The following is a 26,708-nucleotide window of genomic DNA, read 5'->3' as shown; positions in this document are numbered from 1 at the left end:
CTTAATCTAATCAAGTAGTAATCACCTCTAGATCCCACAAGGAGGCCATGTGAATCCTGCCAACAGTTTTTTTCAGGTTATTTATTTAAGACTTGGGACCATGACTTGAAGGACTGGATTTCCGCCTCATATCAAGCTAGCCATCAGAACGGACCAGAGTTGGGATTTCAATTCTGTTGATGTGCGTGTGTGTCGGTCAGAGAGAACAATGAGCAACCAAAGTACAAATGAGATTTCCTTTTTCTGTTATAATCATTTTCAGGTATCTTTCTCGCATTTTCTTTTCATGCAACTAGCACAATGTGCAGTTAATATATTTGCACAGGAAACAAATTTCGTCATCTTTGTTTTTCAAACTCACACCATCACATTTTGTCTATAATTGTGTTATTTGCAAGAAAACCAGGTTAAACGAAAAACAAGTTTGGTGATAGTTCATAATCAAGTCGGACAGGTCGTGTGTACATGACATTATGGAGTTGGAAACAATGTTCAGCTCGCGAGCAGGTCAGTCGGTCAGCTGTCGGGTCATCAAAAAATATCTGTCTGTTCATAACAAGCTCAAGGCTTTCACTTGGCTGCAAAAATATGTAGACTAGATAGCACAGTCTACAGAGTCGCCAATAAAAAAAAAAATCCCCATATGGTGCTGTTGGAGTGTTGGCTCTGCTCCGATGAAACCATTAATTTGCAAGTACCAACGCTGCTTTAGGAGAATTCGTCAGTATCAGCACCTTGAGATTCACGTGTGAAACCATAAAGTAACATGCAATTTGATACTTGTCCAAACATAAACTGCAAAAATCAGACAACTAAAGTCAGGTGAAACGTAAAGTACTGCAAAATGAACTGAAAATTCTGATACAACTGATGGCTAGTTCAAGGTAAAGTAGAGAAGAAACCTGATTCAGATAGGACGACTTTGCAGAGATGAATATCTTACTTACATATAGTCTGGTTCGAAATATATGGAGGCAAATTAAGCAGACGGCTATGATGGTTAGAGTGCCAATAATACACAGATTTTGTTGCTGGAATGATTTTGATGGTGTTGAGACTAGCTTGTGGAAGAAATTAACGTGCTGCCCATCGGCTGCCTTATTGGCAACGATGTAAGTTACCTAGGAGCGTTCATCCAGTGAATAGATTAACAACTCCTAGGCTTGGCTGCCGAATCTAATTATGTAATTTAGTACAGTACAATTTACCTCGAGACTCCACAAGCTAGGCAGTGTGCATCCTGAGACCGCAAGCTGTTGCTGTGACCAGGATTGGTCTGCCATTAGGATTAGGCTCCGTTTGGATGTACATATTGGGGGGCAAGGAATTGAATTGGGCTAGAATACCAATTCATCAAGGAATCTAATTGGGATGGAATACCAATTCTCTTGTTTGGTTGTTCATTGAATTGGCTCGTTGAATTCAAGTGAGGTACCAATTCCAATTCTTGTTTGGATGGAGAAGCTGAGGAATTGCACATGTATATGTATACAAAGCTTCAACTATTCTGTACATGTTTCAAAGTGAAATACACACAACACTCGAAAAATGTGGTCCCCAGGCTCCCACTTTCATCAGATCAAGGCCTGCTTAACACTTGAAAAATATAAACCAGCGGCGATTAGTCCAAGCAAGCTGTTGCCTAGCTATTGGAATCGGTGCTACCAATGAATAGATTTAGTTGTATTTTTTCCTACGCATTGTTGTTGAGTTTGTAACATATATTATTCAAAAGCAAAATACTACTGCTACCTCCGTCCAACGAAGGATGTCTCAACTTTGACTAAATTTAAATGCACCTATACACTAAGTCATGTCTAGATACATCCAAATTTTGACAAACTTGAGACATCTTTTGTTGGACGGAGTGAGTAGTATTTTCCTCAAGATTCCATAGGGAGGGCATGTGAGTTTTGTTCAGACCAGTGTATCCCAATGTATTAATATCCACACGCATCAAATTAAGCCTGCACTTTCCTTTGACTGCCCTAAACAAAAAGGTCATTTAGTCACTAATTGCCAGCAAATAACAACCATTGCAGTTTCCAGATAAACTGCCACAACGATGCAAAAATGGAAAAGGTAATTCAGGTGGGATGACCTGAAAACTCTGATACAATCGATGTTAACTTCAAGGTGAAATAGAAAAAAAAACATATTATGGATAGGATGATTTTGAAAAAATGAATGTCTTTTTTTCGCCAAGAAAACACAAAAAGCTTTGCATCTCGATTCATTCATACACATACTCCAGTTTGAACTGAAGGAAAAAAAAGATGGCTATATGTGATGGTTAGTGTCAACGATTTATGAGTGCCAATTATACTAGGTGTTATTGCCGGAATGATGCTGAGGCTAGCTTGTGGAAGAAGTTAACGAGCTGCCCGTTGTCAGAGTTAGCAGGAGCGTTCATCCACAAGCTAGACAGTTGAATTAAATCTTGGCTGTCGAATGTAAGTTACCAAGATTAATTACTCTTAAACTTGGCTGTTCACTTGAATCTGATTTAGTACTATTTACCTGGAGATTCCTCGAGCTTTTTTTTCCTTTTGTTTGAGGTGAACTATAGCAGGCATTAGCTAGCCAGAACAATTTGAATTAAATAAATATAGAAGAATCAGGATACAACAAGTACAAACCGTAGCATTTGGCAAAAGAAACAAACTATGATTTCGAAGCAAGCCAACAACAATCGCATTGCACAACAGGAACACAAATGATGTAGCCAAAAGACATCGAACTGTCACCCAACATTGTGCCATCAACGTAGTCGAAAGGCAGCATGAGCCGAGGCCACACCATGATACCTCTATGTAGCTGGCATAGTCGAAGGGCCATGTGCGACCGAGAAACGATCGGGGCGACAGATACAGAGATCATACCTCCACAGCTGTTGAGCCAACGGCCAAGCCGAAAGGCCAGACAGTGTGAATCCTGAAACTACACGCGGTTGCTGTGACCAGGGTTAGTTTGCCATTAGGAATAGAGGAATATGAAAGCTTATTTGGTCCCCAGCCTCCCACTTTCATCATATCAAAGCCTGCTTAATGCTTAAAAATATAATCCAGCGTCGATTTGTCCGAGCTAATGAATAGATTCAGTACTACTTTTTTTCCCTAACCATTCTTGTCAGGTTGTAAAATATTGTTCAAAAGCAAAAAAAAAAAACATGTGAGTACTACTAATGCCTGATGCCAGTGTGGCATGGAGCTTACCAGGGCAAACTGCAGCAAGTAATACACCAGAGCAAAGCAAGAGCAGAGAAATAGTGGCTGAAGTGGGAACCTAAACAGCACAGTCTACTAATGCCTGGCGCAATGGTATTGGTTCTTGTGAGATAAATTAACCACTGGCTGGTTATTTGCATTGGTGTTAGTTAACTAGGAACATTGCATAGGAATAGTGCCCCTAACCTTGTTTGTCGGGTTTAATCTAATCAAGTAATCACCTCGAGATCCCACAAGGAGGCCATGTGAAACCTGCCAACAGTTTTGTTCAGATGAGTTCTAAGACTCTAGAAGGGGCTCAAGACCTCCCCCCTAAGTGTTTAGTTCTTTCTTCTCCCCCCCCCCCCCCCCCCCCTGTATATTTTCCCTATTGTACAGATTCTCTAGTAAGTATTCGTTCTTTAATAAATTTTAGTATTTTACTGCCGGGACCTCCCCTACGGCCTACAATTTTCCCATCAGAAAGGATCTAACGGTTATGGTCTACTGATAATTAATCATGAAGATTCACCAGATGAATGGATGGATGTTTCTAACGTAATCCAAATGAGGACTCCTGGTGTCAAATCTGGCAGAAAATGTCTCAAACAATTCAATGCTCAACCTGCCACTTCGCAAAAAAAACTACTGAATAATAGAATCTTTGCAATAATGGAATTTATTCTCCGATATATAATAGAAAGAGATATATCTGAATTCCATTAATAAAAAAATCTGTCTGAGTAAGTTTCATCAAACAAGTTCTGGGCCTCTTTCGGTTTGCCTATTCTAATTTTTTGAATTATGTGGAAGAAGGGGTTGGGGCGTCACTTGCCACTATAGTTACGCCCTACATCGTGCAAGGTTACAGGACCGAGATAGCCACCGTAACAGACTAGGAACGAGCTACTTCAGTATGCTCTTCTTGCATCACACGTCGATAGTGGTGAACCTTGTATAAAATATGTAGACTAGACAGCACAGTCTACAGAGTCCCGATAAATTTTCCCCATACAATGGTGTTGGAGTGTTGGCACTCCTCCAATGAAACTTTAGGAGTATTCGTCCTAAAGCAGCGAAAGGAAGCTGATTCAGATAGGACGACTTTGCAGAAATGAATGTCTTGCATACATATACTCCAGTTCGAAGTGGGGGCAAATTAAGCAGACGGCTATGATGGTTAGTGTGCCAATTATACGTCGGTGTTGTTGCTGGAATGTTTTTGTCTCATGGTGTTGTTGGCTGCCCAATTGGCAACGACGTAAGTTACCATGGAGCTGGCTACCGAATCTAATCTACTCCAGAAGCCAGGCAGTGTTTCCTGAGACTCAGCTGTTGCTGTGACTAGGAGGTATATATGCAAGAGCAAGCTCATGTGTCCGAGCAAGCTGTGGAATCGGTGCTCCCAATGAATTGATTTACGTGTATTTTTCCTAAGCTTTTGTTGTCGGGTTGTTCTTTCCTCGAGATTCCAAAGCAAAAGCATGTGAGTTTTGCCTCGAGATTCCACAGGGAGGGCATGTGAGTTTTGTTGACACCAGTGTAATAATGTATTAATATCCACACAAATCGAAGCCTGCACTTTCGTTGAGTAGCCTAAGCCCAGAAGGTCATTTGGTGCTCGGATTTATGATCTTATCCTCTGTAGTGATGGGCAGTCCAGATTCCAGATACTAGTAATTAAGCAACCACTGCTGAGTGCTGATGGGGTGGGGTATATGGAATAGTAATTAAGCAAGAAGTGAACACGCTAATTAAGCAAGAAGAGAAATTTTGTTCGTAAGTCTTACCATGGAGAGATGGCCGAACCCCAACCCTGGACTGGAGATCTTCTTCTTCTTTCTTGGCTCCCTCATGTTGATCTCTCAGAGACGGAAGGGGTTGGAGGGGGGACGAATAAGAACCAGTGGAAGATGAGGAATTTTTTCGGCTCCATTGGTGCGGCGCCGCCCAGGGCAGCGCCGCCGTCCGTCCGTCCGTCGGCGGAGAGAGCCTTTGCCGGTCTGGAAGAGGAGAAGAAAGCCGGACGTTTGGGCTGTGCATTATGCGTATGGGCTGGGCCTGGGCCCTGATGGGCAATCTGGCCAAATATTCTGATGGAGGAGGAACTGACCAAAGTCTGGCCTACGTTCCGCCAAAAAAAAGGCCTCAGTTGTCTGTTTTATTTTTACAATAAATTCATCACTGTATATGCATAAACAATCTTTAAGATAAGCTTAGTGACCAAAATAGCTGATAAAATTTTCTGTATCAAATGAAAATTTGATAGAATTACTACTACCTCCGTCCCAAAATAAGTGTCGTGAATTTGTATTAGACTCTATATAAATCTACGTCACTTATTTTGGGACGGAGAGAGTAAATAATTCATCGACGGTGCTGGGACAAAATATTTGCCCCGAGGCTGCCGCGCACCTGGTCCTGGGGCTTCTCTTTTGATCCAATCCAACGCCGAGGCCAGTTAGGACTGAAGAGAATTTCTCACTGTCTCGTTTCATCTTCTGAACAGAACAGAGCCAGCTATGTGCAGGGGGGCTCGTTCTTGCTCATAATCTTATAACACTCGAACAAAGAAAATAATAAAAGGGCAGAAGTTTGCACTGCCGCTTCGAATTCATACAGATCACTGTAACCGACAGAGCCAGACTGAACTAATGTGTGCAGCCTGTGTCTGATACGAACAATTGGATGATAATTATAAATCTGTGTAGACAAGTAGAAATAATAATAATAGAATCTTAAGGCAATTAGATTGATAACAGGGGAACGGACAACAACAAACATCCTTAGGCATTGCTAAATTGATTATCCCAGTTTTCAATCTTTTTTTGGTGGATTTTTGTTTTTCTCTTTTTTTTGTGATTTTTTGTTTTTCTCTTTTTTTTGTATTTTTTCTACTTTATATATTTTTTATTTTCCCTTTTTCCCTCTTTTTTTTCCTTCTGATTTTTGTTTCCTCAAAGTAGAATATCAGGTACTGCACCGATGGGTCCTTCATCAAGTTGAGTTCCACAAGACATTGGAATCAGCAACCTACAAAACAAACAAGCAGCCAAGCACATAAATAAAAGTCCACAACTAAAAGATAGTATTATCCAAGAAAAACGTAAAGATATTTGGAAAGACATAAGCAGACCATATGAAAATAAAGAAACCAACTTGATGAAGCACTAGATGAAATATACATCTTTTACTATGTGAAATATTCATATGCTCAACAAAAATGAACACCTGCATCTATAGAGCAATAAAAGCACCATGAATATTTCTTTTCATGCAGTATTCACCATGGAGATATGTTACTAGATATATAACCTCGATAGACTCTGAATCATCCCATTAGTCAATGAGAGAATTACAGGTAGCTAACTCCTTTAAATCTGCAATGCCCATCAGGCATCAGCAGATTTTGTGTAATGAATGCCTTGGGCGTTTCCCAATTAACAAATTTCTGGTGGCGAAAAAGCAAGAATTACAGCTTAACATCAGCTTTCGGTTCTATTCTATACACCCATCCTGTTGTGTTTCCATTTTGGCACATGGTGGCCACTTACCAGTAAATAAAATAAAATAATTAAATTGAAAGAACCAAACCTAGCACACCCTTAAAGAACTTCTATTGTCCGGCCGCTAGCTAGTGGAGTTAATGTTGCAGTTCTTTGTTTGGATGTTGAACCTTGGCCAGTAGGCCCAGCACCAAGATGTAGAAAATTGTTTCCATGCTTTGAGAGCTTCTCAACTCTATCGTTCAGGTCTCTGATCTTAACAGCAATTTCATGACGCTTCTGAATAACAGGAAAGCAAGATAAAAACGAAATGCCACAGCATGCAGTTGAGTTTCTTGATGATGATGATGGGTGGTCTTTCAGTAACTTGCTTCCTTCAAATCTAGCTGAGTTAACAATGTCATCAGCATCATATATAGCATCTCTTAGATCACTATGCCAATTGTTAACTGCTGACTCCTCTATCCTCCTTTGCTCAGCGTCATCAAGAAAGCATCGTATTTGTTTCATTGCCCCCTGCAGTTTTTTTAGTTCATCTTTTACACCAAGAATTAGCACTGCCTTCTCTGCAATGATTTCTTGCAACTTCGTGATGCATGATCCAACCAAAGGGTCTAATACAGCTGCCATCAGATGAACTTGATGAGGGAGATCCACCGAAGTACTAAGCGTGCAGCTTACTTCAGAAAACTGTAAACTTGTTGGCTGCCAATGAATGTATAATAAATGTTAATATGGTTTAAAAACTATATAAGGAAAATGGAATTTATATTCTGGTTAAAGATGTCCACAAATATATTTATTTCTCATTTAGATATTGAGTAAGTTCAGATACTGAAGCAATGGCGGTAGGTCCATCCTGGTGTTTGACAAATTCAGTAGTATGGTGAGGTATTAAGGATGAACCCTTGTGTTTGCAGGTTGCCCATTTAATGTGTTTGCGAAGTGAGATTTAGTACTCCTACCATGTAACTGGAAAGTTACATGATATCATAGCAAGAAGTTTTCAGTAAGTTATAATTTATTCTATTGCAGTATTGTTCAATCAGATATCACTATTCGTTACAGTTGTTGATCGCTCATACCATTAGTTACATCCATGATAATTTTTCTTCCTAACCCCAATTTTTTTTCTATTGGGAGTCATACTTTTTATCTATGATGAATGGTGTAGCCATAACTATTCCTTGTTAACAACCCCAAAGAGCAGAGCATGCAAGATCAGAGACACCCCCAAAGTTTTCAAGCTGATACAGCGCCTTGACAGAGAAGGATTTTGATGGTTCCATCCTCCAAAATCTGTTGTCAATCTCGCCTCTAATCGGAACCCAACCTGAAATCTGAGGAATAATTTTTTTTTGGCACCTGACTGTACCTATAATAATAGAAAATCAAGAATAAATGCAGGGTAAATTTAACCAAGATCTGGGAAAATTACGGACCTTTGGTGATCCGTCATAAAACAATTGATGGTAGTAAATGTAAAAATACGAATATATAACCGGTGATATTTTCTTAATCATGGATGTATAATTTTTGTTCTTGGCACCTGACTGTACCTAATAATAGAAAATTTCAGTGGAATTACAAAGGTCGTTACAATATGCATACTGCAGGGACAATTACCTGATCTGAACGAACTGGGCAAATTTGTGTTCCATGACAGACCATAGAGAGATGACTTGCATGGCCGAATGAAGAAAATCCAGAGTGCCATGAACGGGATAATCAAACAACTTAGCTCACTAAAAGCCACAGTAACTCATGCTAACCACACAAGAACACCACGAAAAGGAAATCCATCCTGAACCTTCGAAGAGAGAGACCAAGAACACCACAATTAGAAAATTCATCCTCAACCTGAGAGAGAGAGAGATGGGGGAGATGGGGTGGGTGGAGACAGGATGGTGAAGATCGGCGGAGGATCATGGCTAATTATGAGTGGGAATGGGAAAAGAAAAGGGGGCGGAGCATGGTAAATGGCAGGACGTGGCGTGACCAGCAAAAGTTAATTACTAGATGACTAATTAAGCGGCTGCTCCATGGAGACGGGGAGCGAACAGGCTAGGAACGGACGCTTTGGGAGGGCAGGCGGAGCGGCGCGGAGGGAGGGCAGGAGACGGGGCGCGCGCCTGGGAGGGCAGGGGATGGCAACAACGCGAGTGGGGCATGGGAGGCGAAGCAGCAACGCCATGGATGGATTGGGAGCGGCGCATGGGAGGCGAAGCAGCAGCGCCATGGATGGATTGGGAGCGGCGCATGGGAGGCGCCACGGACGGACCTGGATTCGGTGAAGTTACTACTTTGGGTGGCTAACACGTGGGTCAACGGGCCCACGTGTTAGCCACCTGACCCACATGTTAGCCACCCAAAGTCAGGTGAAGTTACGTCACTGAATTTTTCTCTGTCACGGATGGGGATCGGGATTTTTTTCGCTGCGCAGGTGTAACGATTAACATTTTTATTGAGCGAAAGCACGGTCTTTATTTAATTAATGGAAACAGGTACAATGGCATCATTCCATGGCTCCAAGAGCCAAACATAGGGACCTTGCTGTAAGGACAAGGCACTCTTAATTAAATTGTGAGCACTGGTGTTCGATGCCCTTCCTTCGTGGACGAAGATCACGTCCAGAAACTCCCGGCTTCTTACTCCAATCTCCCGAAGAATGGGACTATAGGAGCACCGATTTTTTCCAATTATTCCATTGATGACCGCAGCTGCATCAAGAGGATATGCAAAGCTTCTGGGCATGAAGATCCTTCGCTAAGGCCAAAGCTTCACAGCATGCTAGGGCTTCCAAAGTTGGCAGATCATTGATATGATCGAAAATCCTTGCCGAGGATCCTTGATATACACCTAGTTCATCACGGCAAACCGCTGTAGCGCCTCCTTTGCAATTGTTCTTGTTAACTCCGCCATCAACATTAATCTTCAGGAAGCCCTGAGGAGGCGGCACCCATCGAGGCACAGCAGCCGCGGCCAGACCGGGGCGAGGAGCACTTGGCCTGGCCACCACTTGAAGCTCAGCAAGAAGCTTTGGAACAAATCCATGAGTAGAAACTGGACTTTGGAAAATAGCCTCATGAATCACCTTGCGTCTTGCCGACCAAATAGGCCACAATGTGAGAATAATTTCAGTGAACTCCGAGTGCGATACCGTCTCCATTAGATGGAATAGTCACTCTTTGGCATCCGGACAATTAGACGTACATAAGTGTAATGATTAACAAACATCTTGGTGGGCGTGGGAACTTGGTGGGCTACGAACCTGGCCCTGATTTGCACTGTGGAAGCCTGGAAGCGGACGCGGTGGGCTGGGCCGTGAGGACTAGCGGAGCCTGGAAGCAGACGCAGTGGTGTGCGAGCAGAGCACCCGAGCAGAAACACCGTGCGGTAGGAAAAGGGGTGACGTGGCTTCACGAGGTGCCACGAAAATCACGTAGTGGGTTGCCTCTACTTAGACATAGAGGATTGTCAAAGAGTACTAAAGTGTTGTGTCTGTTGTGTAAATTTTTTGAATTTTTCCAAATGCATTTTTCATGTTTTGAAAAGTTATAAGATCATGCCATCATTTACATAATATTTTCTTGTCCTTTTTATATGTGATATATAATTATATAATTATTATATAGAGAACATGTTGAAATTTGTATGAAAGAGTGGTACAACTTCAATCCATAACTTTGACCATCCAAACAAGATTTGGCATTCAACCTCAATATTAGGCAGGGGTTTCAAATACATAAACATCCAAACAGAAATATTGGCATTCAATCTCAATATCAATATCGAGTGATATTGGCATTGAAGCCAATACAATGTCAAGCCTCCCAATGTCTACATCCAAACAAAGCCTACTTGAATTATGTAGCACATTATCCTTGAGTAAGGAGGCCAAAATCCAACTCTATCTCTAAATTCCCTGACAAACAACAAATCTTTAGGAAACCGAAAAACAGATCCGTCAGCTTGTTTTGTCCACCACGGTCAGCACGCGTCTAATCTCCTTGTGGGGCCGGATCTGTTGGAAAGGTCTTGTAATTACCTTTCCAACAAGTACTTGTTTGCTTGATTTGTACTCCGGATGCGACCTGGGTGATTAAAACAAATTTGGGTCTCCTGACAGCTCGGACCCGAATCGGATTCAACTTTAATTCGTGATATCTTTCTCTAGCAAGCTCCGAATCATGTGCCGTTTGATTTGTTGGAAAGTACACTTGAAATCCTTCCCTCTGAGATGTATGGATGCTTGATTCTTATTGGACCTCCCGTTGGCCTCCATCGTATCTCATTTTGATCTTGGACTTGAAAAGCTCGACCAAATACCTACGTAATAAAATGATACAAGATAGTAGTTCTGCCTCTTCATCGATATGACATTGAAAACAAATAGTACTTGACTTCACCTGATTATAAAATGTTATCAAATACTCTACAATTGAGGGTGCCAAAGGTCGTATCCATGGTTAGCATGTCCATATCATCCTCCCTTTCTTGAAAGGAAAGCCGTCATCGGCGTCGTTTGTGCTGAAAAGAGACTGACAAAATAGACAAAGTGTGTGCATGGTATATGTATATATCATTCATCTTTATACTCTCCTTTCTTGCACAATTAATGTTTTATAACAAAATCTCATGAGACAATTAGTCAAACAATCATCATGAATAACATTCCAGCAAGAATATTGACAATATGTTTTGCATATATAAGTGAAACAATATCTTATATTTGGTTTGCACCGCTCACCATTATACCATCCCGATACTGAAGAATAATAATTAATAATACTCAAATTAGTTACTACAATATGCTGAAATTTAGAGCAAGTCAAAGCATTAATATTCAAACAATCATGTAAATAACTATTTGGCAAACAATCAACACCAATATTGAAGGTCATATCAAAATGATTAGGCATATGCAAAAATTTATTTTCTCTCAAGACAGGAAAATTATCACAAGTAATGCAAATTCCATCCACAAAAAAGTTATTGTTCACATCATGTTCTCCAATTAAATGAATAGCGTATGTATGAGCATTAGCAAAAGATTTTGAAATTGTTAACTCAGAAACTTTATCCATTGCATGTGACAAATATATAGGTGTATCAAGTATAATATAACACAAAGAATTATTAGGCGGAACCATAGGAAACACTTCTTCATGTTTAATTAATTCAACTCAACATAAATCAAATTTAATCATCACGTCACAAGTCTGTTCCAAAACAGCAGGTAACTCATCACATAAATCATTATCATTTGAATCAATGGGTGCGCTCAAACCGGCAAGTAAATCAACAATTTTACAAGGGGCAGCATGTTCATCAGATATCTCATTTATTTCAACACACGTCATATTTAGTTCAGCAACACAAACCTCTCTAACATTACCTTGTGGGCTCGCCTCATTTGTATTATACCTTCTTTGTAACTTCCTCTCAGCTTCACGAGCAAAATTAAGCAAACACAATAGAGAGTCGTATTTTCCATATTCAATTATGTAAGAAATATTAAAGTTGAGCCCATAATAAAACATATCCATGTTTCTTTGTTTTGTTTCATCTAAACCAGCCCGCAAGGTTAAAATTTGAAACTCATTGTAGTAAGGGCATCTCCAATAGGAGGTACTAAGCAGGTAGTAGTCATACGTGGCGGAGAGATGAAGAGAAAAGTTTACTACTAGTTACTTGCAGAAGTAACAGCTTGTTCACGGGTACCACGAATGAAAAGAGAATGACATGTGGGTCCATTAGAAAAAAGAAGAAAATAAACAAAAGAAAGATGAGAGAGATGAAAATTAGTACCGTTTGCCATTGAAGATGCTCTAATCATCAACAGTTTTATCATCTTGTGTCAAACGTCGTAATTTTGAACGCAAGTTAAAAGCATAATTCAAAGAAACATATTTTTCTCTCATTTTTTTCTTCATATCAGCCCAAGTGTGAGGTATTTTCTTTTCTTTGACCATCTCACTCCACCAAGATAAAGCAGCAAAAGTAAATTTACTATTAGCAATTTGGACCTTGCGACTATCTAGTACATGGAAGCATGTGAATTGTTCAGTTAGAGCTATTTCCCAATCAATATAAGCTTCGGCATCACTATTTCCATCAAAGAAAAGTCCAAAAGTATTAATGGCATTAGAAGGATGGTGATATACCGTTGCCTTGTCAATGTCAACAAGAGACGAGGAGGATGGATGTGGTGAAAAGCACTCATGTCGGTCACTTGATAGCATAGGTTTAGTTTCCATTCTTCGTGTAATCATGTGTGTCGGTTAGACCACCTACTTTACCGCTTCCGGAACCTCAACTTATTGTCTCCTTGAGACATTGGTTTGATATAGTATATTCGCAATTTCAGATTGCATTCGCTATTTATCTTGTTCTTTCTTGTTCTGCGATTTCTTGCAGGAACAAAGACCTTTGTGGTCAGGTTGATCGTGCCCCCGCGTGATCAATAACCCTCTGGAGTTGGTGTATCGATTGCTAAGGCGCTGCCTTCTAGGCTGTAGTCGTATCGTCAACGTTACCTCCTACTCAAATCGAGAGTTATTAATCTCATCGAAAGATCGGGCCACCCCGCACCAACATCACATATTTTTCTTAAACATAAGATCTTAATTCAGTGCTCATATTCTTCTTAAATCGGCATATATCTTGTAGTGCTATCAGCGCATCGAGTAATCGATGTTCGCCAACACGTACTATTGCAACGGGTCTCTGCGGCGGTCGATGCTATTCGCATCCGGGAAATAACACACAACAGATTACCTAAAGAAAAAGTGTGATAGTTTTATTATTGGTTCAGCAGGATAGCTTGCCCAGCTAAGCCAGTATCACGGGGAACAGATATTTTTTGCTTATACATGGGAGCTTATCTTGATTGGATATATGTGCGAATGTTATTAGCAAAATGCATATCCATGTATTTGTATTATCCATATATTCGTAGAGTTCAAGTCTATAAATTTGTTTTGGATTCTTTTAGATGTTTGCATTATCTATGTACATGTGTGAGTTCAAGTTCATGCATGTTGTTTTGAATCCTTTCAGATGGTGTACTGTTAACAAATTTGTGTGTTGAAATTATCCAAGTTGAAGTCCATGCAGTTTGTTTTGACTTCTTTCAGATTTTTCTTTTTCAATTGCTTCCGGACAGTGTGCTTATAATACATCTTGTTGGAAGAATGTGCATCCATGTATGGAAAGTGTTTTTCTATATTTTCGGTTCAGAAACATGTAACATTCAGTGATACAGGATGTCTAGATATAAAATGTATTTTTTGCCAACCTGGAAAGTTCAATGAGAGCCACGTGTGGTACCAAATAGTTTGCTTTTCATGCAATCGATCGATTATAACATTCAGGCCCTCTTTGGATCATGGGATTTTTGAAGGAAAAATGGAGGATTCCAATCCTGAGGAATAATTCCTATAGATGCCATTTGAATCATAAGATTTGCACCAAAAGAATTTCATGGGATAGGAAATTTTCCTCCAAATTTTGGAGGAATCCAAGCATGAAGTCTAACCTATTTGAAACTTTACTTTGAAAGTTCCAATGCATGTCCTCTCTATGTCTCTCCTCTCTTATTCCATCTAATCTCAAAAATCCTATATTTTTTCTATGGAAGATCCAAACACTCTTTTATAACAATTCCTATGTTTTGAATCCCTATAGTATTCAAAATGGCATGGCATTCCAATCCTATGTTTTTCCTATTATTCCTATGTTTTTGCAATCCTATGATCCAAAGAGGCCCTCGGTGTTATAATCATCGATCGGAAGCCATTGATGTTTTGAGTTTTATCTGATCCAAGAAGGTGAAATATATATTTGTGACTAATATTGAACAAATCTCATGTTGGGAATCGGAAGTGTTAGGAAACCATGCATCAATTTAAAGCTGTGTTATGCAAAAGACGCAAAGCATAGCACAAATTTCCGAATAATAGATGGTGAAGATAGCATGGGATGTCATACTATGCTCGGCATTGACTTTGGTTTGGTGGTTATCTTTTGGGGTGCTCGAGCCTCGCGGTAGGTTGGCTTCGTTACGTACTTTCTAGAAACATGAAAAATATCTCCAAACCATTTTAAAACGGCGCCGCGAAGCGCGCGTACCAAGCTAGTCATCAATGATTTGGTAAATAAAATAGCTAACAAAGGATTAGCCCTAGGTTTCTATGCTTGATCTAGTTTAGCCCCACACTTTGGACAATCCTGGATCCGCCACTGGCGGTGGTGTGGTTACCACGGTGCTAGCCATGTTGGCAAGATTGGTGGATGCCGGGATAGCATGTAAGTTTGGCTTCGATAGCAAAGCCCCTCATTTTTGTGGAGAAAAATGTTCAGCCGCCTAGGAAATCAACATGAGGGGGGGGGGGCAGAGTCGAAGGGGCGTTCGTCTTTGGTGCGTAGACGACAAGGCCATCGACTCGACCGGCGTGACTATCTAAGTCGGTTGGGCATGTACCTCCAGAAGCAGCCCCGAACCTCGTCGTCAATGATCAAGAAGGGTGGGTGACCGTTCGACTTAGCATGGGCTCAAATCAATTGATTCTCGCGGCGTTTAGGTCAACTATAAACAATGGATGACCGAATGACAACCAAAGCGGCAAAAGAGAGCCACCCCGGGTGTAACGGCCAAGTGAATGCTATGGCTGCTTCAAAAGGTTATGCAAATTTTTTTGAGTTCCTCAGATTTTATGATTGTTTAATTTTATACTGCTTTAATAATTGAAAACAAAATGGAATTTATGTTTGTGCTTCTTTCTAGAAAGGGAAAATTGGTCACGGCACACCATTATTTTTTGACATTTGCCGAAACACATTGCTGGATTGTGTCTTTGCTCAATACCATTATAATTTTGTGGCCATTTGCCACAATACACCGCCTAGCCCAAAACGGAGAGTTTGACTTTTTTTTCCCTCCGGATGACGCTTTTTGCTTGGGGGATGACGGTTTTGAACAGTTTTTTTTTCTAATTGAAATTTTGGCCTCAAAAGACAGTAAGTAAGTGTCAACTTTGGACATTATTTGATTTCAAAATTGTTCAGCATTTAACCTCAAGTTGAACCATATGCCACAAAATCGTAGGTTTAAAATTCAGGTCTGAGGGTATTGTGGAAAAAGTGAAACTTTCGCTTTAGCCAAATCGGCATTGTGTGAAAAATGACCGCGAAATTCTAATGAGCAAAGGCACAAGTGTGTTTGGGCAAATTCCGTAGAATAACGGTGCGGCCAATTTTCCCTTCTAGAAAGTTCGTGGACGGCACCGACTCGCCTCAACTGTCTGCTCTGCTTCTTTCTCTTCCTACTGCACACAGTTCTCTGCTTCTTCCTCCTCTCCTCCCACCGGCGGCCCCCCAAACCCTAGCCCTCGCCGGAGCCACCGCCCAAGCCGGGGTCTGAGGGGGTACAGACTCGGGACACGATGGGGTGGGCGGCGCGGTTCCTGACGGCGGCCTCCTTCCTAGCCGCGGGCGTCCTCTTCGCGCCGGACAACCCGCTACTCGGCTCCGGCTCCGGCCGCCCCAACGCAGGCGTCATCGCGGCGGCGAGGCTGGCCCACCTCCTCTGCTTCGCCACCGCCTGGGGCGCCGCGCTCTGGGTCACCTTCGTCGGCGGCGTCGTCATGTTCAAGTAAGCGAAACCCGCTCGAGCCCTCTCCGCCAAGCTTCTTACATACGTTTGCGTGTGGAATTAATTAGGGTCTCGGAACGTCCATTGTTATCTCGCTCAGTCGCGGTAAAATCTGCAGTACCTTGTGAAGTCGTTATAGTAGCTTCTGCTGGCGTTCCCCGTTTGCAAGTAGTTTCAGATTTTGGTCAGCACTGGTGGCTTCTCCTTGGATTTGCTTGGTCTCCGCTATGCTCAAAATTTCAACCGATCCGGATCTAGAATCGCATATATGGCTCCTTCAATTCATCTCGCCTTCTACATTTTCTGTGTTTTTTATAACTGTAACAGATATGGATGCTTGATACCACAAAAACATGCCTTGTTGGGAAGAGAAGAAACACTGGCAACTTATAAATTTAAAACATTCAGTTGTTTGCTTTCTAAAGAGCTCGGAGATGTCAGATTTTTCCATGAAACATTAGCTGCAATGCTGTGACTTGTTTTACCCTTTGCCGGTTAAACTGAATTCTGGAAGAGGCAATGGATGGTGCTTTCACAAGAAAGTTGGGTTGCTTACTTAGTCTGTACGTGGGAGCATTTTTAGGGCAATACATTAGGTGTGCTTTAGAAAGCAGCATCTGCCTTTTTTCAACTATGCCTCTGTTGTTGTCGCACCTGCAACCGAACTCAAAGTTGGTTATCCACTATTGAAAATTGGTAGTGTAAATCAATTCATGTTGTTTTGGTCAAATCTTTTTAATTATGAAGGTATTTGCCGAGGCACCAGTTTGGGAATCTGCAGGGGAAGATGTTCCCAGCCTACTTCATGTTGATATCTATGTGTTCAGCCATATCAGTAGCAGCGTTTGCATACCTCCACCCATGGAAGACAGCGTCAACTATTGAGCATTACCAGCTTGGATTCCTTCTCGCTGCCCTTGGTTTTGACCTCTCCAACCTCCTGGTCTTCACCCCCATGACCATTGAGGTCAGTCCTTTATTCGTACTCCTTAGGTTTGTTTACATTATTACATTCCATTTTTTCCTTCTCATATTTCTACTTACAGGTAAAAAATGATAGCATTTGAGCTAGATGACAGTTGCGGCAATTACTGAATGCTCACTTATATAATCTCATATTGTTTAAGCTGATAAAATATCGCCAGATCTGTTGTGGCATGCAGTCTTGGGTTAACAATTTCTTGCGACAATCACGAGCCCATCTGTAATTCTTTTAATGATTCACCATATTTTTTGTATAGTGAGCAAAAGTAACATGGTAGTTGCCCTTCATGGCCTCGTATGCAGCACGAAATAGCTCACATTCAATAAACTACTCGGTGCTCGACATAGGAGCATGTGCTCCCTGTTGTTTAGTTACTGATTTACTTAGCAATTTAGCCTTGGGAAATTAAATAAGCAATGCTCCTTCTGGACGCGAAAGTGGCTACAGTCTTGTTATAATACCAGAATCATAATTTTAATTGGATAACTACAGTGAGCGAACAGGCAGTGTGTTTGCAATGGGACTTGTCCCCTTATGCAGACCTCTTTCAGAGTTAATACACTTTACACAGAGTTCATCATGTATATATGTTATGCGGTTTGTGAACTGTACTGGTTACTGAAAATTATTTGATGATTAAGAATGATGGGATCATTGTCATGAACTCAAAAGAACCTATGTTGTATGCAACTATTAACTAACAGTAGCGCCTTTGTTTCGTGTGCAGATGATGATGAAGAGGCACAAGCTTGAGAAGGACCTCGGCATCGGCGACGAGGTGGGGCGGTCGAGGAACGCGGAGGTGGCGAAGACTAACCCTGCGCTGGCCTCGATGAACAAGAAGTTCGGGATGATCCACGGGCTGTCGTCGCTGGCCAATATCATGGCGTTTGGCAGCCTAGCCATGCACTCCTGGTACCTTGCCAGCAAGCTCGACCTGTGAACAACTGACCGAGGGTTAAGTGTGCCTGTATGTTAGTATTGAGTCCTCTCTTCCAAGTTCTAAGCTGGTGATTGGGACTTGTAGTCTAGATTGTTTGTTTACAGCTAATGTGATGTGATGTGCTAATGTAATGTGATGTACTAATGTGGGAACTTTGCATCTGATGTAAATGTGATTTGGGTAAGGGTGAATGTGCAGAGTGCATGTAGTATCTTATCTCCCTGTTTTAAGGGCATGATTGAAACGCAGGAGTTTATAATGAGAATTAGTTATCTTTGTGTAAATTATGCATTTGGAACGAGGCATAGGGACTGTTTGGTTTACCACCAAACCTAACCATGCCAAAAAGTTGGCTCGCCAGCGAGTTTTGGTTGCTCTTTGGATTGACACCGGAAATTTGGCCCGCCCGGCTCGCCCTCGGAGCCCCCGTGTAATTTCCGCCCGCGCGTTGGCGAAACAAGGGCGCACGAAAGCTTCGCCAAAAATTTGGCTGCGCGGTCTCTCCTTTCGCTCAGTGGGTCCAACGTAATATTCTTGTTTACTAGTAAGTCAATTGGCAGTTTAAAGACCCTGGTACTCGTACGTGTCACCGAACTAACAGTATTAGCAAGATACTAGTAGGCCTGCAGCAACTTCAGTGACGTGCGTTTTTCTCAAGCTCTCAGCTAAGTCTTTCAAGCTACAGTAAAATCACCTTGCACTAGTATTATCGAATCTAATTGCATGTTTCAGTTGTACATATTTTTTTATTAGGTGTCATTGTTATATATATATCTGCTGCCTCAGTAGGTCTTCGTGCAGAAATCCAATTTAGGAACTAAGCCAATCACTACATGGGGTCATTTGGGTTCAAACCAAACGAAAATCCATGATTTTGCATTTTTGCCAAAAATTTGACATTTGTTTTGGTTACAATCTAAACAAAAACAACTTGCCAATATTTTGGCCATGCCTTTACTTTGGTCATGTCAATAATTTGGTAATGCTAGATGGGACTCAATCCAAACAGCCCCATAAGCTGCCGGGCCGTTTGTCATCCTTGCGAGGGGCCCGCATGTAAGCTGCTGGGCCGCACAGGCACGTTGATTTCGCTTCATATCCACCCGTAGCACGCATCTGCAGGCGCGCGTTGCCCGCGCAATCTCCAAATCAAACCACCGAAACCAGAACGGTCTCGGTCTCGCCAATGCCGTCCGCCGCAGCCGCCGCCGGCGAGCACTCCCCGTCGTTCTCCCCCGCGGTGACGACCGCGGACGGGTGGCACCCGCGCACGGTGGAGAGGCGCCTGCTCCACCTCCTGCACCACTCCCCCCTCGCCAGGCGCCGCCCGCTGGAGCTCCTCGCCTTCGCCGTCCGCCACCGCCTTCCCTGCTCCCCGCCGTCCCCGCACCACCACTTCCTCGCCGCGCTCCTCCTCCTTGCCTCCCCGCCTCCCCCCTCTCTCCCGCTCCTCGCGCTCCTCCCTCCCGACGACGGCGGCCCTCCGCCTCCGCTCCCGCTCCTCAACGCCGCCGTCAAGTCCCTCTCGGCCACCTCGCCGCCGGCCGCGTTCCGCATGTTATCTTCCCTCCGCCGCATCCACTCCCCCGACCGCCTCTCCTTCCTCCCCCTCCTCGGCTCCTCCACCTCTCCCCGGCTCCACTCCGCCCTCCACGCACTCCTCCTGCGCCTCGGCTTCCTCTCCCACCACGCCATCGCCCTCGCGCTCCTCAAGCCCTACCATCTACCCCACGCGCGCACCCTGTTCGACGAAATGCCACAGAAGATCAGGTGCGCCGTCTCCTACAACACGCTCATCACGGCGTGTTTCAGAACCAGGGATATCCTCGCCGCACGCCGTCTGTTTGACGAAATGCAGCGGCACAATCGGTCCAGGAGAAGCGTGGTTTCTTGGAACGCCATGATCGCTGGGTGCGCGCGGTGCGGGCGGGATGACATGGCGGTGCGGTACTTTGAAGACATGGTAAGGGAGGGCGAGGTGGCGCCGGACGACGGGACCCTTGCGGCTGCGCTCCCTGCTTGCGGGAGGACGGGTAACGCTGGTGCGGGGAGGTGGGCGCATGAGTATGCGCGTGAGGCTGGGCTTTTAGATGGGTCGGTGCATGTTGTGAATGCGGTGATCGATATGTATTGCAAGTGTGGCGATGTTGGTAGCGCGAGGGAGGTGTTTGAGCGGATGCGACAGCGTACTGTTGTGAGCTGGAACACGATGATCTCTGGGTTCTCGTTGAATGGGCAAGGGGTTGAGGGGATTGATCTGTTCCGGGAGATGATGAGGTCTGGAGAGAACCCCGATGCAGTGACTTTCCTGGGGGTGCTTGGTTGCTGTGCCCATGCTGGGGCGGCAAATGTTGGGCAGGAGATTTTCCAAAGTATGCAGTCAGAATATGGAATTGAGGCAGGGGTTGAACATTATGGATGTATGGTGGATGTACTTGGAAGGTCCGGCCTTCTTGAGGAAGCGCATGCACTGATTCAAGGGATGCCAATGAGGCCTAACGCTGCGATATGGGGGGCACTTCTAAGCGCTTGCCGTGCTCATGCTGGGCTCAGCATTGCTGAGGTGGCTCTCAAAGAGCTTATTGACCTGGAACCTTTTAATTCAGGGAACTATGTCCTGTTGGCCAATCTTTATGCGGAAACAGGACGTTGGGAGGAGGCAGGGGATGTGAGGAAACTGATGAGGAGGATGAGTGCGAAAAAGGCTCCAGGACAGAGCTCAATAGAAGAACCAAGTTTAAGTTGACAAATGTGTGCTTGTATTGCGTGTTAACTGTGGAAATATGCCTACAACCGAGAGTCTGAGAAGGCAAAACTGCAAAGATGGCATATAAGGAAAAGGCTATATGCATTGGCCAGTCTTATCAAGGGATCGCAGGTCATATTTACAGGTAAGCACTCCAGATTATATGTTCCTAGTTTCTTCAACATTTATTTACAATAGTGGACTGAATATGTGATGCCTTTGCTCAACATTTATATAGACTGATAGCCAATATAGGATAAATTGTCACGGTAATTTCAAGAGCAATGGAGGCACTAGACCCCCCCCCCCCCCCCTCCAATACCTATGAATATGATTGTTGAAATAAGAATATGTAATACTCAGCTCTTGGTAAAAATGGGTTGTAGAAAATGCTTTATGGAGGTTTGACACTATTTCACAACTAGCTGAGAGAAAGAAGAATGTGAATAATGGCTTCTGCCTTGGAGACTGGAGGGCTACAGTTGTTCTATATTGGAAATACTTTCTCCGTCCAACAAAGGATGTCTCAACTTTGATTAAATTTGAATGCATCTATACACTAAGTCATGTCTAGATACATCAAAATTTTGACAAACTTGAGACATCTTTTGTTGGACGGAGGGAGTAGTATATATGCAGCATGCAATTATCAGGGTATTAATGATGGGTAATACATCCGTTAAAAATTAAATTCAGAACATTTTCTAGCTGCAATCTCGTCCTTATTTGGGTATGGTTTTATCACACTTTTATGAACTTCTTCTGACTACCTTTACCAAATGTTGAATGAACAATGTCTATTGCTTTATTTTTGTTTATTCAAGTGTTATTACCTTCCAGAGTGTTGAGCAAGCGCATCTTGTGGAAAATAAAACAGAAACAGTACAAGGGAACCGTTTGGCCATGAGTTAGGGCAACAAAGGATCTGGAAGATGTTATTTCATTACCGCTTGCCAGTGATCATCCTGAACGCTTCCATGAAGTCAAAATGTCAAAAAAGTTAACTGACAATCTTCTACTGGAGAGTTTGGTATAAGAGTCTGCAGATCTGCACTCTTTGGATGTTTGTAACTTCATGCAGCAATGCACCCCAAAGAAGCAATTCAATAAGTAAGTATGGGCATACATTAGTAGACTTCATTACTCTATATAAGAATTCATGATGTGTATTCTTTGGCTTTGTATAGTTCAAGTATCAAACGTCACATTATATAGGGAAAAGGATAATATGAGAGTCTAGCCAAGCCGCTCTGACACACCTTAATATTATATCATCTACATAATGGTGCTGTATATACTAAAAACATGTCCCCGTCTTATGCTCAACCAAATACCAACAAGTTATTCTCAATTTCTTTGCTACTGCATCTGTGTGATCAATGTCTGGACTGAGAGCAATTTCCTGCCACCCTGAACATGCTTCCCACATGGATCTTTTTTCTTCTGAACTACAGAATTGGTTCCGTTTACTGAAAATAAAGGTTCCTTTCCAAGGTTTAAAACAACTTTATGTACCATGTTCATCCTGTAACGAAAGTATCCGAAGTTAAGTTTACTTCAGCAGTAAAATGAACTAAAACAATGAACTTGTTAGTGTCATTTTGCACTACTATATATCAGTACTCTTTTGTTCCCGCTGCATTTTGTCAAGTGTTTGTCCGACTATGGAGTCATCAACAGAGGAGTGACATTATCCTTGACAGCATGCATTTATATAGGTGCCCAAATGCCCAATATATATCATCATAAACATTTTATTCATGGTCTATGTGACATCCCAGCCATTACTCTTTGAACTTATTGTTTCGATAAGAACCTAAGGAAACAAAAAAAACGAACCATGGTTTATCCTGCTAAAACATAGCTGACGAATTTAAAAGACCAGACTTCTGAAAGTTCAAGTGCAGGGAACCCCCCTTAGCTCTGAATTTATTACAGCTTATACTCCCTTCATTTCACAAAGGTTGGTGTATTTTATTTCGTTAAGACAAGACTTTGATCAGAAATTACACTATTAATATGTAACATATATGATACAAAATCATGATTATTAGAAAGAAGTTTTAAAGACGAATCTATTGATATAAATTTCATGTATGTAAAAACACATATTAATAAAATTATCATTGGTCAAAGTTTTGTCTTAACGAAACAAAATGTGCCAAGTTTTGTGAAACGAAGGGAGCATTGACTATGCAGATAGCAGGGTGGTCACCGTGTCATTACCAGCATTTACTTGGCGGCACAAGAAAAGGGCTTGTGAAAGTAACTACGAGATGCTGCACCATGTCGTTACCAGCATGCAGAAGGAAACCTGACGCTGCTGTTACACGTACAGAATGGCAAATGCAAACAAACAAACTTTTACACAGAAACCGGCCTATACACGTATCGGTCCCAGCACCAACCTTGGCACTTTCCTTTTGTGGGATCCTCGACATGGACAACTCGAAAATGGTAATTTTAAGTTCCCAACAAAAGCAAAAACAAATGAAGTGATGCTCCCTAGAACCATGGGAAATTTCCGGTATCGGGTCCTGTGATTCTTGTCCTGTCTTCTCTTTTCACTCTGCTCCTTGTAATTTGTTGCCCCCACTGATCTCAAAAACCGCAAAAAAGGATACGGAAGAGCCTAAAAGCAGGGAGGAGCATTTGTTCTTGATCTTTTTTTCTTTCTTTCCTTCCAATGCTCTTTTTACACCCAGCTGTGCATTTTCATGTACCGTAGTGCTGCCAATCCTGAAGCTCTTATGATTGAGTTGGGTATATCCATGCATCGATGTTGTTGACATGTGGGTGGCTCTGTGTCTCTAGAACCCTTAAGTTGAAATCCCATTAAAGCTGTCTATGAGTGAATGTTCTATTGAAGTAAACAGCAAAGGTAATGAATCTGTGAGGAATGCTATATTCTTCTTCTTCTCTTATCTTTGTTGATTTCACATCTGCATCACGCAGAAAGAGCAGAACAACCAAGCCACTCACATGATGCACCCAAAAACTTTTACTTGTATACATACTAATAAGACTTATGATTATCATATATAGATATAAACGCATCTTCTGTACCCTGCATGCACGAGTGGTCCTCTCCTGCATCATCTGTCTGCACTACTGGATAGTTTATTGACACTGCATATATTATCCCGTCCTAGTTGCCAGTTCCCTTCATCAATCAGAGCGAAAAAACAAGTATAAGAGGATACTGTTTTGCTTGCACAATCACATTCACATGCGATGCTGCAGCCTGCAGGAGGCACCTTTGGATTCTCTCTAATCCGCTCTCATTTTGATGCGTTTCAGGTCCCCACGGATGCTTAGGGACGGCCGAGAAGGAGGCAGGCATTTCTTTCTGCGTCCCATTGTTTTGTCCTTCTCCCCATGAATCCCTTCACCAAACCAACTTGTTGCTGGCTTGCTGCTGCCGTCCCAGAAATAAACAACTTTGCTGCCACTTGCTCTGTGCTCCCTCGTGTTGCCACGGAGGGGAAGGAAGGGACCACGTATATGTATGGATCGACGCCGGTGGTTGCCGGCGGCGGCCGGCGGCGACGAGACAGCAGTTGACCTCCATCAGGAGAAGATCCGGCAGGAGATATGCACTCCTAACTGCAAGTGAAGTGGTCCAGGGGAGCAGGCATCTTAGCTGTTGGATGGCACTATGGCAGTCACACTCACAGAAGATCCAGCAGGAGATATATATGCACTCCTAATCTTAATTAACTCGGCTCAATGGGAATTCTTAATCTGTCACGGGTATCATTAGAAGGATAAAATAGATCTAGCTCTATCATGGTGGAATAGTAGTGTAGCATATAATTTGTGGAGTACAGAAAAGAGAGAATTAAGTTACGGCAAGCATTCATTGTTGAAGTGCTGTAGTCTGTACTCTGTAGAGTGTGGCCTTGCAGTTAACAGTAAAGTACTCCTACCTATTCTTTTGGTGTCTGTCTTGACAATCTTTTTTGGATCTCAGCCACCTTTTTAATGCAAAAGTTTATCCACGAGAATCTCTCTCTAAAAAGTTTTGTAAGTGCGTCCTCTAATTTAGTGTGACTCCGATGATAGCCATTTTGCAGGTTTCTGCCAAGCAGCTGCGTATGATTGATCGATTTTGACAAAATGAAGAGCATGGAGGAGTTGGTGAGCAAGTACCTGGGAGAGGGACCAGATTAGTCCCTCGATCAAAGGTACTAGTATCCTTTCTTTAGATAGTGATCAAAGGTAGTAGGAGTATTATCTGGAGATGCTTCCATCACTGTCAGTCCAAGCATGCAAAATTGAGCTCCTTTTTCTTGCAGTCAAAGGTGGAAAAGTCCACGCGGTTAGTGAAAGTCTCTCCATGTTGAAATCGCCAAGACCAAAATGTTAAACATGAATGGATAAATAAATCTAAAACTATCTATGGCGGGAGTGGGCTCCAGCAACAATGGAACTTCCTTTACCTATGTTGGTGGTATAAGCTGTTGTTTCAGTTTTTAAAATCTTTCACAGAAAAAAAAATCATGGAACAGTTCCAATCACCAAGAACCAACACCACTACACCAACCTGGTCTTTTCTCTATCTTTACAATCCAAGTTAATTTTAAAAATTCACCAAATATATGCTCCTCCTCTTTTCCAGCAAGAAAGAAAAACCTGGCTGTTTTACTTCCACTTTTGAAAACTTTGCATTGAGTTGGCCCCACCATCAGCCGCACCAAGCAGCAACAGGAGAAGGAAGCACCCAAGCAGCAGCACAAACAAATGTTCGGCAGCACGACAGTACAACACGCCGTGGGCGGAGGATGGGCGGCAGCACTACCCTTTCATGTCACCCTGCTGCTTGGCCTGGCAGTCATGAGCCTCTTCTGCCTAGGTAGCTATAGCTAGGTAGGGAGTACAACAGCTTCACGAATTCATGGCCGGTTGCCTCGAGGAGAGAGAGAGAGAGGGATGGCGACATGCCTTGGCCTTGCTGCTTTGCTTGTTTGCTTGGGGAAGGAGCAGATGGGGATGGCTGATGGTGTCCCCAGGTCCAGTCACATCAAGGAACCCTTTTTTTTCTCCCAATCTAATGCAATGTTGGTAAATCTTTTCGCCACCATCACATCAGCTTCCCTTTCATTTCCTATTCTTTTCCTCTGCATGTGTAGTACGTACTACTCATGCTGACACTGTAGATGAGGAGTACTGTACTAGACACCAGCGACGTGCTGACACTGTAGATGAGGAGGAGTGTACTAGTGGAGTTGCTGCTGGTGGTGACTGTTCAGAATCAAGCCAGATGAAGCTGCATTTGCTAGCTGCTGCTGCCGCCGCCATTGCTTTGCTTTGCTGGGCTGGGGGTTGAGCTTTACTGATACTCTACCAAGTTGTCAACTCAACTAAAGTGGCACTACTACATGTACAGTCACACTGTTCCTATCCCCTTTTCTCATCAGAATGCATTTTCTTTAAAACTGCTGGACAAGAATATTGCAACATAAACATACTCCTCCTTATCCGGGACAGAACGAAGGAACTGCGGGTATTAATGTTTCGTAGTAATTTCAAAAGAATGGAATGCAAACTTAATATCACATGACTCAAATCTTTACTACTATAAACACACAGTTTATCATGGTTCACCGTCCACTCACTGTGAACCGTCCGATCAAACACTATCGACGTCTCAGATTCCAGCCCTTC

At 42.7% G+C, this 26,708-nt stretch overlaps 2 protein-coding genes across 4 annotated transcripts; both read left to right on the top strand.

Moving 5' to 3' along the window:
• Positions 1 to 16,000: 16,000 nt before the first annotated feature.
• On the top strand, positions 16,001 to 18,579 carry LOC100825143 (transmembrane protein 205). The gene is made up of 3 exons (XM_003577194.4): positions 16,001 to 16,367; positions 17,115 to 17,334; positions 18,080 to 18,579. Exons 1-3 carry the CDS (start codon positions 16,159 to 16,161, stop codon positions 18,293 to 18,295), a joined length of 645 nt encoding a protein of 214 aa, XP_003577242.1. The 5' UTR covers positions 16,001 to 16,158; the 3' UTR covers positions 18,296 to 18,579.
• Positions 18,580 to 19,443: 864 nt separating this feature from the next.
• Positions 19,444 to 25,006, top strand: LOC100824840 (pentatricopeptide repeat-containing protein At1g09190). 3 transcript variants are annotated; one of them, XM_024462932.1, is made up of 3 exons: positions 19,444 to 21,186; positions 21,919 to 22,151; positions 24,342 to 25,006. In XM_024462932.1, the coding sequence occupies exon 1, from the start codon at positions 19,482 to 19,484 to the stop codon at positions 21,039 to 21,041; it is 1,560 nt and encodes a 519-aa protein (XP_024318700.1). In that variant the 5' UTR covers positions 19,444 to 19,481; the 3' UTR covers positions 21,042 to 21,186; positions 21,919 to 22,151; positions 24,342 to 25,006. The 3 variants fall into 3 exon arrangements, with proteins under 3 accessions (XP_024318700.1, XP_003577241.3, XP_014758001.1); XM_003577193.4 differs by having other exon boundaries at positions 21,882 to 22,151; positions 24,342 to 25,004; XM_014902515.2 differs by lacking the exon at positions 24,342 to 25,006 and having other exon boundaries at positions 21,882 to 22,155.
• Positions 25,007 to 26,708: the final 1,702 nt, after the last annotated feature.

This window comes from Brachypodium distachyon, chromosome 4 (assembly GCF_000005505.3).
Source record: "Brachypodium distachyon strain Bd21 chromosome 4, Brachypodium_distachyon_v3.0, whole genome shotgun sequence".
Classification (NCBI taxonomy): Eukaryota; Viridiplantae; Streptophyta; class Magnoliopsida; order Poales; family Poaceae; genus Brachypodium; species Brachypodium distachyon.
This window is presented reverse-complemented; position numbering and strand designations above follow the sequence as displayed.

Bases quoted from the DNA above. Each gene is read 5' to 3' on its own strand.
- LOC100825143 (XM_003577194.4), top strand. From the start codon at position 16,159: ATGGGGTGGGCGGCGCGGTTCCTGACGGCGGCCTCCTTCCTAGCCGCG. The intron at 16,368-17,114 runs GTAAGCGAAACC...TTAATTATGAAG, and splicing joins GGCGGCGTCGTCATGTTCAA to GTATTTGCCGAGGCACCAGT. The intron at 17,335-18,079 runs GTCAGTCCTTTA...TTTCGTGTGCAG, and splicing joins TCACCCCCATGACCATTGAG to ATGATGATGAAGAGGCACAA.
- LOC100824840 (XM_024462932.1), top strand. From the start codon at position 19,482: ATGCCGTCCGCCGCAGCCGCCGCCGGCGAGCACTCCCCGTCGTTCTCC.